The sequence below is a fragment of the Poromitra crassiceps genome (genome assembly GCF_964638095.1).
Source record: "Poromitra crassiceps genome assembly, contig: HAP1_SCAFFOLD_205, whole genome shotgun sequence".
NCBI lineage: Eukaryota > Metazoa > Chordata > Actinopteri > Beryciformes > Melamphaidae > Poromitra > Poromitra crassiceps.
Window position 1 is genome coordinate 67501 of NW_028152180.1, and position 20000 is coordinate 87500.

General features: G+C 47.6%; 1 protein-coding gene across 1 annotated transcript in view; it reads left to right on the top strand.

The window, feature by feature from the left end:
• LOC310770736 (laminin subunit alpha-5-like) overlaps positions 1-20000 on the top strand; it is a gene marked incomplete at both ends in the record, with an annotated part of 130019 nt that overhangs the window by 8970 nt on the left and 101049 nt on the right. The window contains 3 exons of the mRNA XM_083663454.1: positions 65-223; positions 1856-2021; positions 4693-4842. Of these exons, the coding sequence (XP_083519580.1) occupies positions 65-223; positions 1856-2021; positions 4693-4842 (475 nt within the window). The remainder of the gene's footprint in view (positions 1-64; positions 224-1855; positions 2022-4692; positions 4843-20000) is intronic.

Here is a 20000-nt window from a genome sequence, read left to right on the forward strand (position 1 = left end):
ACTCCCTGACTGTGATTGTCGGTTAAATGCCTAAATCGGACTGTGTAAATGTCCTCTCCCTCAGGACCGACTCCCCTGCTGCTGCTGCCAGAGAACGTTCGCATCCGCAGGTTCAACCTGCAGACGGAGGCCTACCACGACTTCCTCCAAGAGGAGGAGCGCATCATGGCTCTCGACTACGACTGGGACCACAACAACACCGGACTCAGTAGGAAACGCACACGTACACGGATACAGGCAGGCAGACACCTTCAGCAAGACACATACTTTACAGGCTAACTACTGGAAGAATAGCTAAAGAGCGGGGTGCAAGTTAAACCAATTTTTGAATTTACATTTTCGGCTCATTATTGGTACGAAAATACCCCAATGAAAAAAAGAAAACCTGGGCAGGAGTATGGAGAAAAGGGTGGCATTCTAAATGGGCGTTCAACACCTGTGACATCACTTGTTGCTGGACGTTCTGCTGGGGCTGATTGTACATCATAGGTGTACAGTTCCATTTCAGGAACAGTGCCCCCTGCAGTTTACAAAAACGAGTCTCTAGATCATTGTCTAGATGGTGTGTGATTTAACCCCCCAATCCCATTGCTATACATGTACACACCCCTCCCACATATTAATGCAATGTGGTCTTCAACCTGCACCATGCTCTTTAAAGCCCCCCTCCCTGTTTCACCGTTGATGTTCTCTGAAAACGTAAAAATTTGCACGGCACGCGCTGTAACAACGCACGTCACCATTTGTGCCAAAGAGGTTACATTGATAAGAACTGAAGCCTAATAGTGCAGGCACTGTTGTAAAGGAAGCGTCACTGTTCAGCGTCACTCTTGTCTTCAGTAAACTCTTTTTGTCTGTGATAAAACGGAAGTGGCGGCCGTAGTGTTTCCAGTCATATCAATACAAAAGAAATAGTTATTTAGAAGCCAAAATATTGCTTATTGTCAACAAACAATAATAAAAAGCCCATCAAAGCTGATGGGTTTTATGGAAAGAGCGTAACTCAAACTGGTTAAAAGTTATTATCGCGGCGTTTTGAGCCTGGTGAACACATAGTTCACTTAGTTAGCAAACGTAGCTAACGGCGAACAGCTAGCTAACGGCAGAGGGTATTTACTATACTAGGCATCTCACACACTAAAGTGTGCTTGATTCCTAGGCTTGGCCGCTGCGGGGTCTCGCTGGCTCGGTCGCTGCAGCTCGCATACGCAGCTCAGCCGCCCGCAGCTCGGCTGCTGCGTGGCACTCGACCAATTGTGATGTCACTGATGATGTCATAGACATTGTGTGATCACTGATGATGTCACAATGTCTATGACATCAGTGATGATGTCACAATGTCTATGACATCATCAGTGACATCACAATTGCCCGAGTGTAACCAAAAACGTGACCAAAATCGCAGAACCCACTTACTCCCTTTTATATAAAAGGATATTATATTTCTGTCTCACTCATCAAACCATTATAATGTCTGATGTCATCACCCGTTTTTACCAACAGCTTATTTTTAGGACTTTGAGCCCAAAATAAAGTTATTTGTCAACAAAATACACTGGAGAACATTGTGGCTAATCAGTAGAGCAGGGCAAAAGCCAGCAGGACATGGAATAAGATGACACAATACACTGGAGGGGGGCTTGAAGCTTTAGTATAAGAAAGAAGGATGAATGTAACCGCAAATGTAAACCTTATACTCATATGATACACCCATATCCACATGTGCCTACAGACAGGGTGGTATTTAAACACACACACACACACACACACACAGAGAAATACAGGGTAAGACGGTCCGTTTGAAAAGATGTTATTGCAAAGCCAGAGGAAGTTGTTTGTTGATGTGTTTTCCCAGGCATGGTGTACTTCACTGTGGCCGGTAAGGACTCAGTAGCAGGTGCCATTAAGAGAGCCTACATACCCGCAGTGGACGATGGCAGCAACAACATCGGGGCTGCTGTCGATCTCGGCATCAAGTACATCACCAGGCCCGATGGCGTCGCTGTGGACTGGGTGGGCAGGTGAGGGCCAGGTGCCACTGGAGGCTTTCGCAGTGGCCTACTAGTTTTTTTATATCGTGTGTGTGTGTGTGCGTGTGCGTGTGCGTGTGTTTGCTCTTTACTGTTTACTTCAATATTTTGGTGCCTAGGTAAACTGCTCATGAGCTTTATCAAATAGTTTATTATGGATTAAAACACCTTTTCATTTAAATAAACCTGAATGTAATGCAATTCTGTTATGACCTATAATTACAAGTACAATTGCGCAACTTTGGTCAAATGCTAATTCATTGTTATGACAGTAGTGCAGCATTGTCATGGCATTTCAATCATGAGAGGCCAGTTGGTAGGATTTAACAAGCTTTATTTAGCAATCGGCATGCATGGCAAATACTTTGGCACATGACTCCATTACCACGGGAGGGTCTGGTGAGACGAAGGAGGAGCACGGCCGGGAGTAACCCACAGAGCCTAGATCCTCCATGCACCGAAGGGCCAATACTGCGGCGTAGCACTAGCTCTATTGCAGCGGATTGGGCGTTCTCGCTTACCCCTCCCGCGGGCAACGTTGCAGACAGAGTATAAAGGCTGATCCGTGAGCGGCTTCTGGGACGCGAGTCGGGGTCTTAATTGGCCTCGGCTGGGTCTACTGGGCGAGAGTGTATGATGTTGACAGACCCGAAACACCTTATGACCCCAGATAACATCACTGATGACGCGTCCCAGCGCATGCGGCAGTAGTGTATTTGAGAAGAACATTAGCCAGTGGCGCTGCTCTTGAGGCAAGAGGAGGGCATCTGCATAGGCTAGGAGATCCCCCCCCCGTGGGGGATCAGGAGTCACGACTCGTTGGTGGCGGACTGGGGAGGTGGGTGGGGCAAAACAACGCTTCGGAGGACGGCTTCAGGGGAGATGGACTGCCGTGAAGCTAGCTGCTGCTATGATCGGCCAGAGAGAGAGAGGTGACGTAGAACCCTTGCTATATATATGAGAATTAACTGACGTCATATCTGACGTCATTACAGACGTCATACTAAGACTTTGACTGACCACGTCATACTAGAACTTGACTGACGTCAGGGGGTGATCGGATTAGATTATGCACGAATGGCCTTCTGCTTGAAATTTGGTCTAAGACCTCACTTCAATCATGAGAGGCCAGTTGGTAGGATTTAACAAACTTTATTTAGCAATCGGCATGCATGGCAAATACTTTGGCGCATGACTCCATTAGCCAGTGGCGCTGCTCTTGAGGCACCGGTAGTTGATTGTACTTTTCTTGCCTTTGACCTTTTAGCGACTTACAGCTATTTGCGGCTGGCGCTCCCAACTCGGTCGGGCCTTCGATCTTGGTACATTAGTAGTTGATTGAACTTTTCTGGCCTTCAACCTTTTTAGCGACTTACAGCTACTTGCGGCTGGGGCTAGGAGATCCCCCAAAAGGAAGATCTGATTACCGGAGGTTAATTGAGATCTGCGGGCACCGGTAGTTGATTGTACTTTTCTGGCCTTCGACCTTTGGCGACTTACAGCTATTTGCGGCTGGCGCTTCCCGACTCGGTCGGGCCTTCGATCTTTATACATTAATGTTTAACCTGGCGCTTCCCAGCTTGGCCTACCTGGCCCCGCCTTGGCGCCTCGCGATCTAACCTGGCGCTTCCCAGCTTGGCCTACCTGGCCCCGCCTTGGCGCCTCCCTTTACCTGACTTGGCGCTTCCCGGCTCGGCCTTCCTGGCCGCCATGGTGCCTTACCTGACTTAAGGCGCTTCCCGGCTCGGCCTTCCTGGCCGCCATGGTGCCTTACCTGACTTAAGGCGCTTCCCGGCTCGGCCTTCCTGGCCGCCATGGCGCCTTACCTGACTTAAGGCGCTTCCCGGCTCGGCCTTCCTGGCCGCCATGGTGCCTTACCTGACTTAAGGCGCTTCCCGGCTCGGCCTTCCTGGCCGCCATGGCGCCTTACCTGACTTAAAGCGCTTCCCGGCTTGGCCTTCCTGGCCGCCATGGCGCCTTACCTGACTTAAGGCGCTTCCCGGCTTGGCCTTCCTGGCCGCCATGGCGCCTTACCTGACTTAAGGTGCTTCCCAGCTTGGCCTTGCTGGCCGCCATGGCGCCTTACCTGACTTAAGGCACTTCCCGGCTCGGTCGTCCTGGCCGCCATGGCGCCTTACCTGACTTAAGGCGCTTCCCGGCTCGGTCTTCCTGGCCGCCATGGCGCCTTACCTGACTTAAGGCGCTTCCCGGCTCGGCCTTCCTGGCCGCCATGGCGCCTTACCTGACTTAAGGCGCTTCCCGGCTCGGTCTTCCTGGCCGCCATGGCGCCTTACCTGACTTAAGGCGCTTCCCGGCTTGGCCTTCCTGGCCGCCATGGCCGAACCGTTTAGGTCCTAAACGGTTCGGTACGAATATGTGTATTGTTACACCCCTATTATATACCTAGAACTTCTCTATCATACATCATTTGGAGAAACAGGAATATTTAACATTGGTTGCTTGTAATGTTTTTTTCTGAGAATTTAAGCTTATTCTACAGTCACACTTAATGCACATTTCTACAGTTAACGCCCTAAAAATGTATAATGTATCTATCCATATAATATAATGTAATGCCTAGTTCCAGGGTGTCTAGTTTCCATTTTGTTGATAAGCCTACATGTTGTTTCACCCTGCCTATAGATGTGCGGAACCCCTTCAGTGTGAGTGTGTTGGAGGACCATGTTTACTGGAGCACCCAGGAGCAAGGCGAGGTGTTCCGGCAAGACAAGTTTGGCCGAGGCACCAAGACCAAGCTGCTGACTGCCGGGCCATGGCTCACCCAGATCTCTGTCTACCAGCAGCAGAGACAGTGAGTGACACACTATTCACACCACATATACAGTATATACACACACATACAGACTGTAACACATCACCACATCATCACTTTCATAAGATACATCATTGCATAGAATCTGCTATACATTCAGGCGGTGTCTCGTCATAGACGCGTGGTCAATGGGTCAGCATGGGGGAAATAGTTAGCATTTAGCTGCTAGCCCAGGCAGACAGGATCGGGGATTCAACCCCCGCAGTAACGCACATCTGAACAGACGTCTATGTACCTGCTCTAGAATCCCCACCCCTTTAGTGTAGAGCTGCAGCACCGTCCTTTGGTGAGTCAGCCCATTGCGATATATTTTTCCCCACCGCACCTTATAGTCTCGCGCGCCACCTATAGCAACATTTTGTGGGCGTTCCCACACAGACCAACTGTATCTAGTATATTGTGATATAAATAAATGTTTCTAGTCTCTACTTAATATTACTCAATAGGGATCCAACCTATACACAGTTTAGATAGATAATACACAGCATACTGTGTATTATCATACACAGCATAATACATGCAGAGTCATTTCTCAGTCATTTCTCATTTCATTTATGAGCATAATACACAGCATAGATAACCCATTTCAGGGTTATCTATGCAGGATATCAAATTGGTCACTAGGTGTCACCCTTGTACTTTGGGTCACATGTTATTTAGATAGGTAGGTTGTAATCAATCAACAGGTGTGTCGCTAGACGAAGAGCAAAGCGTTTTTGAGCGCATGCTCCAGGGCTTGTTGTTGTTTTGTTCAATATTGTCATTCTTGCCATGTTGAAGGCCATTAAATGGTGGGCACTATATCTCATCAAAGTAAAGCTGCTTTCACACATGTTTGGAATTCAGGAGTTATCTAGAGGCCATACGGCTGGCTGTCATGTGTGAATGTCTGCATGCGGCTCATGCGCGCTCCCGCGGAGCCTCGTCCTAGACGGAGGGAAGTGTACCCCCAGCCGTAGTCGCAGAAGCGTATTGTCCCCCCCCCCCCCCCCCCCCCTCCAGAGCTCCGTGAGCTCGTGAGTGCATGAGGACAGAGACGATCGTGACAGATTATTATTATATAAATAGTCGATGTGAATGAGCGAGCAAAAAACACATGCCATTTGGTTTTCAAATGAAGCTCAAAACTGCTCCGTGTGCGACAGCCAACATGTTGCGGATTGCTGGATTGAAAGGCTCATGGCTCTGATCTGATTTCATGTCTGCTTCGCACAGCACACACATTTAATAAGCATTTTTGGACGCGAGGGTCGTCCCGCTTCCCAGTATTGGACATCGCTAGGTAGGGTATCTGGATCTGGTTGCGTTCATGTCTTTGATTTAACGTTTACACAGCGTTCGCGCAAATTCCAAGTAGCGTCAAGTCAGGCAGTATAAAACGAAAACTTCCGGGTATAACCTTCGCAATAATGGCAATTAAATAAAGTAAATGCACGTGTAATGTTTTTTTGTGTGTGTTTCGAAAGGTACAGAACGGAGATAAACTGGAAGAATATCTGCTCCCTTCGAAAAGTCAATTTTAACCCGTAGTGAGTCGACATTCTGATTTTTTGTTACTAAGTAATACAACATTTATTTTATTTTGAAGGTAAAAACGTCTAGCTTCCTGTATTCTGTATAATTCTAGTAGGTTTGAGGCATTTTAGGACTGAACATAGCAAAGACCTGTTTTGTTTGTACTGCTTGCGACTCGAGGAAATCGATGCATCTGGGCGTGAGTGTAGGGTTGTTTAATTAATTACTTACTAACGTTATGCGCAAACGATTATATGCCGTGAACGTTAGGCAGTTATCGCCCATTATGTATTTTTAGTTTTCACAACTGTGTGGTCATGCCCAAATTCCCCCACCCCCGCCGCCCGCCCCCTCTCTACTTTACAAACTCTGCGGAGGTGCTACTCATGTGTGAATGCAACATGCCTCATGTGTGAAAGGGTACACTTCACCTATCATCCGGGGCAGGCTCAGTGGGGGGCAACCCTCACCTGATCCGGAGTTCATGTGTGAAAGTGGCTATGAATATCATCTCTTTGCCTCTTTTGGCTCATTTCCACCGCAGGTAGTAGCGCGACCCCGCTCCGCTCGACTCGATAAATTGTCTCATCCCACCGGTTTAAACTGTCCCAGCCCGGGTTGTATTGGGGTCGAGTCGTGCTACTTTTCGTACCTGCTTCGTCGAGGTTCTATTCTGCCAACCCGGGTCCATACCGTGACGTGAAAACATTGTAGGCGACTGATTGGTCAGGCAGAATCGTGTTTACTCTCTATATCCTACTGACTGTCAATGCAGCGCTGCATACCAGTTTACCTTCTTTTCTCTTCTATTATGCTTTTCTATCAGTCTTTTGTTTTGCTGCCTTCGCCTCTGGTGAAATAAAATCGGCGCGGTGGTTTCAATTGTCCAAAAGTCCGCTGCTCTGAAGCGCTTGTGTAGTTAGTGCTGCGTCGGCTCCGCTAGGCCGCAGGCGCCTGGTGAAGCCGCGGTTTTGCCTAGTGAGAGGCCGCGGGGGTAGAGGCTTCACTCTAGCGCAACCCCCGTCCCTCGCGCCCGTCCCTCGTGCAGCGCTTGTGAGTTTTGACTAACAACAAAGTGATATCCATTCTCCTGGTCGATTGTCACTTTTGCCCATGTACACTGTAACACCCGCCCAACATGCTGTGATGCTATGAGCTGGCTGCTCAGGCCAGGATCAAGGACTGTGATCATGCCAGCACTGCTCTCTCTCTCTCTCACACACACACACACACACACACACACACACACACACACACACTGTAGGTAATTTAGAGGCACCAGTATTTCATAAACAGTTTAAAAGTTCTGTGTATGGATTTAATTGTAACGTTATGTTATAGCCTATTTCAGAACATGGGTGGAGGGCAGATATGCGGTCGCTGTGACGACCAGGTGTGGGCGGGGGCAGATGAAGGGCGGTCGAAGCAGAACGTCCATCGGGTTGAAGCAAGTAGAGCCGAGTGGTGACGGGCTGTGCAGGGCTGTAAAATGTGGTGGAATTGAGCCATTTGTTGTTGCCTTTGCTGTCTGTGATCTTCCTCCATCGCCCGGGCTGTTAGCCACCGTGGCAGCATTGATAGAGCCAGTTGTTTGTTCACTCATCCATTCACTCACCTACCTTAAGACCACGGACCCCCCGTCTGATGAGCTCATCTACATTAGGAGCACGGACCCCTTTAAGGAGATTTTGCCTCTTGGGCCCCAACCTTCGAATATTTGTATTATTGGATATGATTTTGTCCAGAATTCCACGAGTATCTGTATTGTAGGTAGAGAGATAACTGTCAAACTATGATCAAAACTGTCATTCTTCTCCATTCTCTAATGCTGTCAACTTCTTGTAAATGAAATAATGGTGACGTTTAACATTTCAACATACATTTTCTGGGGACCCCCTGGAATCCCCTCAAGGACAGGTGGTCGCTGGACCTCACGTTGAGAACCACTGATCTAAATCCATTTGCTGCTACTTTAATTGATGAAATCAGTAAGCCAGTTAGAAGATGCTCAAATGGCGGCGCAGCACACCCAGTTTGGAGTGACACATGTGAGCATCAGAGAACGCCATGGCACATTTTCCCCCAGTTGGGCCCATGGCCATCCCACCAGTCCCCAGCTGTCCGCCAGTCCTCCCAGCCCTCCTTTCCCAGCTCCACCCAGCTCTCCCACATAGCCTCCATGTTGTGTGTTGTGTGCTGCACCCGTAATAACATACCATCTGCACCAGCAAATTGCACCATAATTGAGAGTAATAAATTACATTAGATGTACTATCAAACACAACAACATCAGTATTAAATTCTGCCGTGAAGAAAATGGTTCTCTCGCTTTTAATTTGCAGGAACAGAAGGCAATTCCTTGGGGCCCCGGTAGCGTAAGATGTCATCTGCTGTTTCGCTTCAAGATTTGTTAACTTAACAAATTATCATTCATAATTTAGACGCTTATTATTTGAGTTAAAGAAGTTTCTTGTTTGAGACGCACGACATCGACCGTCTTGGGTGTAGTTAACGCCTCCGCAGGAACCAGCGCCACGCCATGTTTCCAGCGTATTGATCTATTTAGCGAGACAGGATATATGACACTGATAGGAAACCCCCGTTGGTCGAAGCGTTGCCAATCAGCCCCACCACTGCCAGCCTCCCCCGCTCTGACCTCTGCGGTTAATGACCACCACTCCACAACGATAACCACCTGTAATCTGCAAGACAAATTATCTAACCGTCAAATAGCCAATTTGGATTAGTGTCAGTCTATCGCTCGCTCGACCTCGAGGCTTCTGATGAGGTGGTAGAACGAGAAAGTCTTTTTCCCCCTCAGCCTACTCTCCTTAATTGTTTCTCTGGCTTGGCTATTGGGCAATGGAGCACACGGGCAGTACACTGACCTGCCATAGCTGACCTCCAGATACAAGAAGAAAGGCACGGGCAGTACACTGACCTGCCATAGCTGACCTCCAGATACAAGAAGAAAGGCACGGGCAGTACACTGACCTGCCATAGCTGACCTCCAGATACAAGAAGAAAGGTCAACGACATGAGGGAGAGAGAATGGTCTTTAATACCTGATTACCCCTCTATGTCTCTCATTATTCACCGTGTCTCCGTTCACTTTTTTTGCTCGCCTCAACACACTGCCCACACTTTTACTTTCTCTTCCAGCAATCATGTGTAAACAGGAATGTTTGTGTGTCCGGGGGCATCTGTCCACTCATCCATCTGTGTGTGTGTGTGTGTGTGTGTGTGTGTGTGTGTGTGTGTGTGTCAGTGAAGGGTGTCCAAGTGGCTGCTAATAAAGGCTTAATGAAGTGCCATGGAGATATGGAGATTGGGGAGAACTGTCCACACGCGCAGATGTGCAAGTTAATGAGATAGTGTGGAGCCCAGTGGAGCCATGTACAGGAGCCAGGCCAAGAGAGAGGCTGGCCACCTGGCATTTAGACGCTACCATGAGGTTATGATGGTGTGTTTGTGTGTGTGTGTGTGTGTGTGTGTGTGTGTGTGTGTGTCGTGTCGTGTGAATGCAATAGGTGTTGTGTTCTATCTCTCTGTGCCATGCATGGGAATTAGCAATCCATGCCCTGCATCTAACTTCTCTTCCGCATATGAAATTAGGCAGAGCAAACCAGAAAGCAGTTAGTGCTGCTGAAGTTCAGCCTCATCCAACGTGCTCATTTGTCTGAAATAATAGATGGACAGATAAACATATTGGATGCAATTGTGTGGTAGTGGCTAAAGAAAGTTAGAGAAAAACAGGAGCAATGAACGCTGTGCAGGTTTACGTCAGTGTGTTAATCGTCAACTAAGCTTGCAATAAGAGGGGCAGTTGTACGGTTAAGTCTACACATTGAGCCTCATTTCTCCTATTTCAATTAAGTAAGAGGAGGAGCTTAGAGGAAGCTTAGGAAGCCGTCTGCTGGCTCTGTAGCGGTTAGCTCGTCTCTCCCTGATTAGTGTCTCTGCAGGGAGCCGTGCTGCCAGCTAGCTAGCTAGCCACCGCGGGCTCATCTTTAACAACACACACCAGGCTCAGGTGTGAGAGTGGCACGGTGTACCGCTGCTGATGATAGCGCTCCGGATTAGCCCCGATTAGCCTAGCCGTTATTCCAACAGTGATACTCCACCACGTTAATGCTAATTAGAGTTACAACTTTACCCTTTTTAGACAAGCTGTGTGCCTAGCTTCATATTCTCCCGTGACTTGATTCTTGGCTGTGGCTTCCACTCAACAGGTTCCTACCATAGACCTTGCATCAACTGCAGCCGGCGCGCCACCACTCTTCATAAGAAGTGGAGATGGCTAGGCAATGTGGAAGGCTGGTAAATAATCATCAGTCTCATGTCAAGAAGGAACATGAGACCATCTGGACTTTCCCAAGCATTTCACACACTGTCCTTTCATCTTCCTCGTCAGCTGTGAGAGCTAGAGACACACGACTGTATGGGAGGAGAGGGAGAGGGACAGCCAGGCTGGGGAATGTAGGGAGAGATGGGTTGGAGACGTATGGCCCATTTCCACCGCTGGTATCAGCGCGGCCCCGCCCAGCTCGTCTCGCTTTTTTGTCTCATTCCACCGATCAAAAACGTGGACAGCCCGGGTTGAGTCGGGGTTGAGTCGTACTGCTTTTGGTCCCTGCTCTGTTGAGGTTCCAGCGCTGTGGACCCGGTACCATACGGTGACGTGAAAACACTGCAGACGACTGATTGGTCAGGCAGAATCGTGTTTACTCTATCTACTGACTGTCAATGCTGGATACCAGTTTAGTGGGACTTACCTTCTCTTCTGTTATGTTATTTCCATCAGTCTTTTGTGTTGCTGCCTTCGGCTCTGGTGAAATAAAAGCGATCTCCTTTACTCAGCTTTAACATGATGGTGGTTTTCAATTGTTTTGAGAGAAAAAAATGTCAGCTCCTCAGGAAGCCCTTGTAGTTGTGTGCAGCGTCGGCTCCGCTAGGCCGCAGGCGGGGCTTTAGTGAAGCCGTGGTCTTGCCTGGTGAGAGGCCGCCCGGCCACTTCTCCCTGTAGCGCAACCCCCGTCCCCCGCGCAGTGCATGCATGTGAGTTTGACTAACAACAAAGTGATATCCATTCTCGTGGCCGATTGTCACATTTGCCCATGTACACTGTAGGTCATTTAGAGGCACCAGTATTTCATAAACAGTGTAAAAGTTCTGATTATGGATTTAATTTTAACGTTATATGTTATAGCCTACTTCGGGTTATGGGCGGAAGGCAGATATGCGGTCGCTATGACGACCAGGTGTGGGCGGGGGCAGATCGAGCAGCGGTGGAAGCAAAACATCCATCGGGTCGAAACGAGTAGAGCCGAGTGGTGACGAGCTGTGCAGGGCTGTAAAATGTGATGGAAATGAGCCAATAGGGGTCCGTTTGCCTAGCCCTCCCTGTGATCCATGCAGTGGCTTCTTCTGTCACAGTGGGATCCTTGCTGATTGCCAGTGGCAGGTGCACACAGCGACTACGACCTCCGGAGATGCTGACACAGATTGAAACCGATCTGCCCGCTTTCAGTGGAAGCCAACTCTCGACGGTCTTCAAAAATACGGCCCATGTCTCTCAGGGGTTCTGTAAAGCTGCGTTCACACCGACCTATTAAAGTTTGTCGCTGGCGTCGAGTTTACATACAAAGTCAATGCAAACGAGCGATTGAGCGTATATTCGCCTGGGAGAATAATCGCTGGGCGTCCGAGCGGCAGAGACAGAGCGATAGGGAGAAAATACGCTCGTCGCTCAAGATGAAATATTCCAACTCGAGCGAAAATACGCTGGCATCAGTCGCTCGCTGTTCAATGCTGATTGGCTGCCGTGTGAGAGTGAGTCAAGGATCACAGTGGCTTGGAACAAACCGCTGGTTTATTGTGTGGCAACAAACCGCATTGACAGGCTGACAGCTGACATGAAGTGAAGTCTGTACTACCGGTATGCAGCTCGCATTAGGAGCACGCTGATAGGCTTAGCTTGTAAACAATGACGGGGGCTCGTAGTGGACAAACAGCATGACATTGTGTAACGTTATATCCCCCACATGTCCGTCATTTCGTGTGCCTGTTGATGAGCGATTTAAACAGAGCGACAGAGCGATTCCAAAGGGTTGACTTGAGCGACAGAGCGAAAAATAAATATCTCGGTGTGAACGCTCCTTAAGCAGTAAAAGAAACATATAGACTCTTGTCAGCGATCGGCTCGGTCTGTCGCGTGCGTGCGTGTGTGCGTGCGCGTGTGCGTGCGTGTGCGTGCGTGCGTGTGCGTGCGTGTGCGTGCGTGTGTGTGCGTGCGTGTGCGTGTGTGTGTGCGTGTGTGTGCGTGCGTGTGTGTGTGTGTGTGTGCGTGTGTGTGTGCGTGTGTGCGTGCGTGTGCGTGCGTGTGCGTGTGTGTGTGTGTGTGTGCGTGTGTGTGTGTGTGCGTGTGTGTGTGTGTGTACAGCTTCTGCCTCAGATGGACGGCGGGGAAAAAAAGGGCCTGCTCAGAAGCCCGGGAGAAGCTGATGTACCTGAGTGGACATGTAGGGCCCCTCTTCACCCACAGGCTGTGCTCTTAATGGACAGACATGTCAGCGTGTGGGTGGATGCTTGACGCTGACAGGGTCTTCTACTTTATGTTCCTTATCTAACCAACTGATTTCTGTTCAGCTCAAGCAAACCACTGGATCATCAAATGTGACTACAGTAATGCAGCGAGGCTCGTTTGGTGAGAGAGGGTGTATAAGATAAGACCAAACACAACCTGCGTTTTTACATATAACCGGTGTTGCGTTAAACCATATTTTCCATCTGAGATGGCAGCCTTCTGCCCTGGGTGCAATCCAGAGTGTGGTCAAAGCTTATCTCTGTCCCTTCTGCTGGGAGGAAAATGCCAGTCAGCTACTGTCAGTGTGACACCTTCTCCTACTTTAGGCCTCCTGCTGTTTGTGTAAAGTGTGGCTGGAACCTCTCAGCTTCGCTCTGCAGTGGTGAGCTGCTCAGGTGACCTGCTCAGGTGAGCTGCTCAGGTGACCTGCTCAGGTGAGCTGCTCAGGTGACCTGCTCAGGAAAAGCTATAAGGTGTTATGAGTTTTGAACTCTATTGGTAAGATCTTATCACAGCTGTAGGTTGCTGTCTCTGTCACATCTACTGTAGGAGTTTATGATGACACAGATTAGGACGATTGAATCCATTGTGTTGATACAAATGTAACTGTGTTTAATTCATTCTCTCTTTCCTTCTCTTTTTCCCTCTCCTTCCCTCTCTCCCTCTCCTTCCCTCTCTCCCTCTCTCATGCAGGTGGAGCGAGAAATAGCTATTCTGAAGCTCATAGAACACCCACATGTTTTAAAGCTACATGACGTCTACGAAAATAAGAAATACTTGTAAGTATCATTTTTAACTCATGTAGAATATACTAGGACATGATATATGCAATTATGGATTTTATATAATTGCGAGTGAAACCAATTGAATGTCATCATTTTCATTGATGCAAACAGTAATGAGCTGCCATGCTCCATGATACATCACCACTCCCAGGTGTTCCAGCAAATTAAATTGATCCTACATGTATGAGTGTGCATGACATCTTTTGCGGCTCATATCAATATCAATATCAATGTCAATGTCAATGTCAATGTCAATGTCGGAGCGCTTTTGATTGGTGTGTTTTGATCGGAGGGGAACACTGATAGGCCCACAGGAGCGCTTTTGATTGGTGTGTTTTGATCGGAGGGGAACACTGATAGGCCCACAGGAGCGCTTTTGATTGGTGTGTTTTGATCGGAGGGGAACACTGATAGGCCCACAGGAGCGCTTTTGATTGGTGTGTTTTGAGGGGAGGGGAACACTGATAGGCCCACAGGAGCGCTTTTGATTGGTGTGTTTTGAGCGGAGGGGAACACTGATAGGCCCACAGGAGCGCTTTTGATTGGTGTGTTTTGAGGGGAGGGGAACACTGATAGGCCCACAGGAGCACTTTTGATTGGTGTGTTTTGATCGGAGGGGAACACTGATAGGCCCACAGGAGCGCTTTTGATTGGTGTGTTTTGATCGGAGGGGAACACTGATAGGCCCACAGGAGCACTTTTGATTGGTGTGTTTTGATCGGAGGGGAACACTGATAGGCCCACAGGAGCGCTTTTGATTGGTGTGTTTTGAGGGGAGGGGAACACTGATAGGCCCACAGGAGCACTTTTGATTGGTGTGTTTTGAGGGGAGGGGAACACTGATAGGCCCACAGGAGCACTTTTGATTGGTGTGTTTTGATCGGAGGGCAACACTGACAGCGTTGGAGGGGCGGATGCTCCATTAGCATCGGCGTGAAGCGTTTAATTTGGCCGCGCTCGCTAGAGGGCTGCTAATGGAGGCAGGAAGCTGCCGCAATGTAAAGACCATGACACGCGTATCAGAGCTAACACCACTGCATTAAGCTACATTAGCTATGGAGAGTGGCAGCCGCATTAGTCTGCTGCTGTAACACACACATAAACACACACACACACACACACTTACGCACATACACACATAGATACTTTAACTCATTTTAGCTGTGCTGAGTGACAGGCCCATCAGTCCTAGGAGCCCTCTTGCTCTGCAGAGGACTGTTTGTCAACCAAATTCAATTAGTTCTCCTGATGAGCCTACAGGCCAAATGGGATTCGACATGCAATACTGTACATGTCATATTTGACCATGATAGGAATAGCAGAATATTATGATGCATCCTGTAACTGGATTATCAAAATCACATTTTGCGCCTATTGCTTCATCACTTTTGACAGTCGGTCACTAGTAGCATTACAGAAGACAAACTGCTGCATCATCGGTGACTTCACTCACTGTACACTGCATGTGATATGAATGATGTCATTCTCCACTTAATGTTCACATTCTAACTCAAACATCTACACTCCAAAGTCAATAATTGTTAGAAGCACAGCAGGGCTAGAGCTACAGATCCCATAAGCTGTGTGTGTGTGTGTGTGTGTGTGTGCGTGTGTGTGTGTGTGTGTGTGTGTGTGTGTGTGTGTGTGTGCATGCATGTTAAAGTGTGTGTGTAGGAGGTGGGGGAGAAATCAGTGCAGTTTACTGTAATACATAGCCCAACAATATTTAATTGATTCACATTTATTTGCAACAAATGAATGACCGCATAATGAGGCTATTATGAAATTATGTTTATAAGAATTTAGGAATGGTCCCTGAATATTTGAATGTCGAAGACAACAAGTACTCTTGAGTACAATTAATTTTAACATTGTTGCTATAATTGACAGTAATTTCTGGTGTTTACTGCAATGCAATTGAAAGACTAACAAAATGATAAATTGCTATGTATGTGAGACAAGTAATTTGCACACCTATTATCTTTGTTCTGTGCACAAAATTTCAAACTAACTTTTAATTATTTTAATTCAGTGTCGAGAGTTTATTTGAAACACTGCAATACACATAATCAGACAATTTGCTATACTCTGTTGTGTATTGGAAGACACTTTTCAATGTTCTGGTTTTCAGTTAGTGTGAATGGCAAAGGTAGGCTATTAGGTTTGCCATAGCCAGCTTTTGGGCTTCATGACATTGGGGTTGTTTAGTGACTACAGTACAGGTTGTGACAAGATAGTCAATCACTGCAAAGCTAAAAATGAGGAGCTACACACACATACACGCACGCGCGCATCCATGCACGCACATACACATACACATACACATACACATACACACACACACACACACACACCTACACACACACACACCTACACATACACACACATAGGAGAGAGAGAGTATTTCACAGCCTGTCCGAGTTTCAATTTGTCCTGGTGAAGATGGAGGGAGTTACAGCCCAGGATATACGAGTGGGCTGGTCTGGAGCAGGGCCACGGCCTGCTGGCTTTCTGCCCGCAGAGGCAGTGTCTGGCCTGGGTCAGGACAGATCCATCTCCCCCCTGTCCCCTCAGAGCACCGGAGCACGGCCGGCCACACATTCAGCATGACAGACTGCCCTCTCACCACCACGGGCGTGTATTGTACAGTACTGTCTGTGTGTGTGTGCGTGTATGTTCAGTACTGTGTGTGTGTGTGTGTGTGTGTGTGTGTGTGTGTGTGTGTGCGCGTGTATGTACTAGGGATGGGCATTTTAAGCAATTTAAATACTCGAGTACTCTCCTTCTATTATGAACGAGTACTCGAGTACTCGCGCGCGGGGAGGGGGTCTGTGTGATTACTATGGTAATGACGGAGCAGGGGTAATCTGCTGTGTGTGGGGCTGTTCACACATAACGTTTGCATTTTTGCATGGAGAAAGCGTTACCTGGAGCATGTGAGGAGAGGGACTGACTGACTGTGATATTAGGTGAGGTGACGCTCAGCTAACGTCTAAAGCATACATGGGCAAATTACGGCCCGCGGGCCGGATGCGGCCCGCGGGCGCCACCTGTGTGGCCCGCCATGGAATTGCAAAAAAAAATTTTTTTTTTTTTTTTTTTTTTTTTTTTTTTTTTTTACACAGTGCACCTGAACGCAACATGCAAGATACCCGCTGAATAAATGTCCAAATGTTCATGTCATTCTGGCCAATACTCTACTTCTGTGTTCTGCATTTCAGTCTGGAATATGGAATATCTTTCAATAATCTTTATGACTACATTGAATTAGAAATTTAAATAATTAACTCATTGGTTTTGGATTTATTTAGCTTCAAGACTGCATTTTTGTTCGTGTGACCCTCAACACAGGCTTTGATTATCCCGGGCCACTTACTGATACTTATGCTTAAATTAACCCACTCATATTCTGATTTATTTCAAGAAAACATTTTGGCTAGTGGAAATTCTAATTGGCTGGTAACTTTAAAATCTAGCAGCCATATGGCAGGTGGTCAAAAAACTTAATTTCAAGCCCTGAGAGCAGGTGGTGACATAGGAGTGAGTGAGAAAAGGATGAAATATTGGTGGTTAAGACTGAATAATGACATCACAACTGTTAATTTAAAATGAGTTATTCCTCTAAACGTGGCTTCAAATGCACCAAATCTTTCACGCTGGCCCCGTTCGGCCCTCAGCAAAACCTGGTAGCGAATACATTTTTTGTGGCCCTCTCTATCATCAAAGTTACCCATCCGTGGGTTACGGCATGACAATATTTGTTCGGCCCCCGGCAATAATCTGGGTTTCTCATGTGGCCCCCCATGAAAAATAATTGCCCACCCCTGGTCTAAAGCCTACCTCAGACAGCATCTCCGATGGTTGGATGGATGGCATTAGCGCTTCGGAGCGGACAATATTGTTGTGAAACAAGCGAAGGCTCAATTCCAATACATGTCCATTGTCCAGTATCATCCATTTTACTTACACTAACGTAAATCCACGGATTACAAGGTCCGGTGTTCTGCCAAAAAGTGAAAACTGACCACTGACCAGTGTGATTAACGTTACAGCTGCAGCTAAATAGTGATCACCATGAAACGATTGTCTCCCAAAAAGCGATTCTTTCTCCACATTTCTTGTGACTAACGTTATGGGAAACGACAGTGTAGTCAGTAAACTACTGCAAAGTTTTGAATGAGTTGTATCGGGCGTGCGCTATGAAGAAGCGTGTATCTGTCTCCTTCGGGAGCATATCTTCAGCCACCATTTTCGGGATGAGCTGGAAAACTTCCGGTTAAAACTTTCAAAATAATGTTACTTAAACAAAAGTAAATATCTTATTTATGCACGTTGGAGGAGAAAAGGGTATTTCAACGAATGAAGCAGCAAACCTTGTATCAAAATACTCGTTGTGATGTTATATGGCGTGAAACTATGGCTGTAATGCATTACTCAAAATAAATAAGGTTACAACTTGCGTTACAATAAGCCTTTTATTTTGAAATCAACAAAGCGTACTGTACTTGTACATTCTGGCTGACTTGACGCCCGTGCAGTTCATGCTGCCAGATCCACATAACGATGCATGCGTAGATTTAGACCATTTTTAAAGGGGTGGGGGGTGGGGCGAGTACCCGGACAGCGGAAACGTTACTCGAGTACTGACGTTATGAACGAGTACCCGAGTACCCGAGTACTCGCGCCCATCCCTAGTATGTACAGTACTGTGTGTGTATGTGCGTGCGTGTGTGCGTGCGTGCGTGTGTGTGTCTGTGTGTGTGTGTGTGTGTGTGCGTGCGTGCGTGCGTGCGTGCGTGTGTGCGTGCATGCGTGTGCGTGTGCGTGTGTGTGCGTGCGTGCATGCGTGTGTGTGCGCATGCGTGCCTGCTCCATTTCCACCCCACACACAGACCAGAATCACAAGACAGGTGTCAAGTATCAGCAGCAAAAAACTTTTTCCAATTCTCTCTTGTCGGTTGAATTAAGCAGCACTGAGACAAAGACCGTCACAGAAGCTTACATCGTCTGTAGCTTAGCAGAATTCACAAGCTCCTAAATCCCTTACATCTAAGAGCTTTGAGCACAACTTTTTCAATCCTTTTGCACTGTAATGCAACTATATCATCCCGTCAATGGCTCCCATGGAGGAGGGCAGAGGGTGTCGTACATCATAAGCACCTTTTACATGTAGCTGTGATTGGCATGCTTCACATGTAACTGTGACTGTTGGCATGCTTCACATGTAGCTGTGACTGTTGGCATGCTTCACATGTAGCTGTGACTGTTGGCATGCTTCACATGTAACTGTGACTGTTGGCATGCTTCACATGTAGCTGTGACTGTTGGCATGCTTCACATGTAGCTGTGACTGTTGGCATGCTTCACATGTAACTGTGACTGTTGGCATGCTTCACATGTAGCTGTGACTGTTGGCGTGCTTCACATGTAGCTGTGACTGTTGGCATGCTTCACATGTAGCTGTGACTGTTGGCATGCTTCACATGTAACTGTGACTGTTGGCATGCTTCACATGTAGCTGTGACTGTTGGCATGCTTCACATGTAACTGTGACTGTTGGCAATGCTTCACATGTAACTGTGACTGTTGGCATGCTTCACATGTAGCTGTGACTGTTGGCATGCTTCACATGTAACTGTGACTGTTGGCATGCTTCACATGTAACTGTGACTGTTGGCATGCTTCACATGTAGCTGTGACTGTTGGCATGCTTCACATGTAACTGTGACTGTTGGCATGCTTCACATGTAACTGTGACTGTTGGCATGCTTCACATGTAGCTGTGACTGTTGGCATGCTTCACATGTAACTGTGACTGTTGGCATGCTTCACATGTAGCTGTGACTGTTGGCATGCTTCACATGTAGCTGTGACTGTTGGCATGCTTCACATGTAGCTGTGACTGTTGGCATGCTTCACATGTAACTGTGACTGTTGGCATGCTTCACATGTAGCTGTGACTGTTGGCATGCTTCACATGTAACTGTGACTGTTGGCAATGCTTCACATGTAACTGTGACTGTTGGCATGCTTCACATGTAGCTGTGACTGTTGGCATGCTTCACATGTAACTGTGACTGTTGGCATGCTTCACATGTAGCTGTGACTGTTGGCATGCTTCACATGTAACTGTGACTGTTGGCATGCTTCACATGTAGCTGTGACTGTTGGCATGCTTCACATGTAACTGTGACTGTTGGCATGCTTCACATGTAACTGTGACTGTTGGCATGCTTCACATGTAGCTGTGA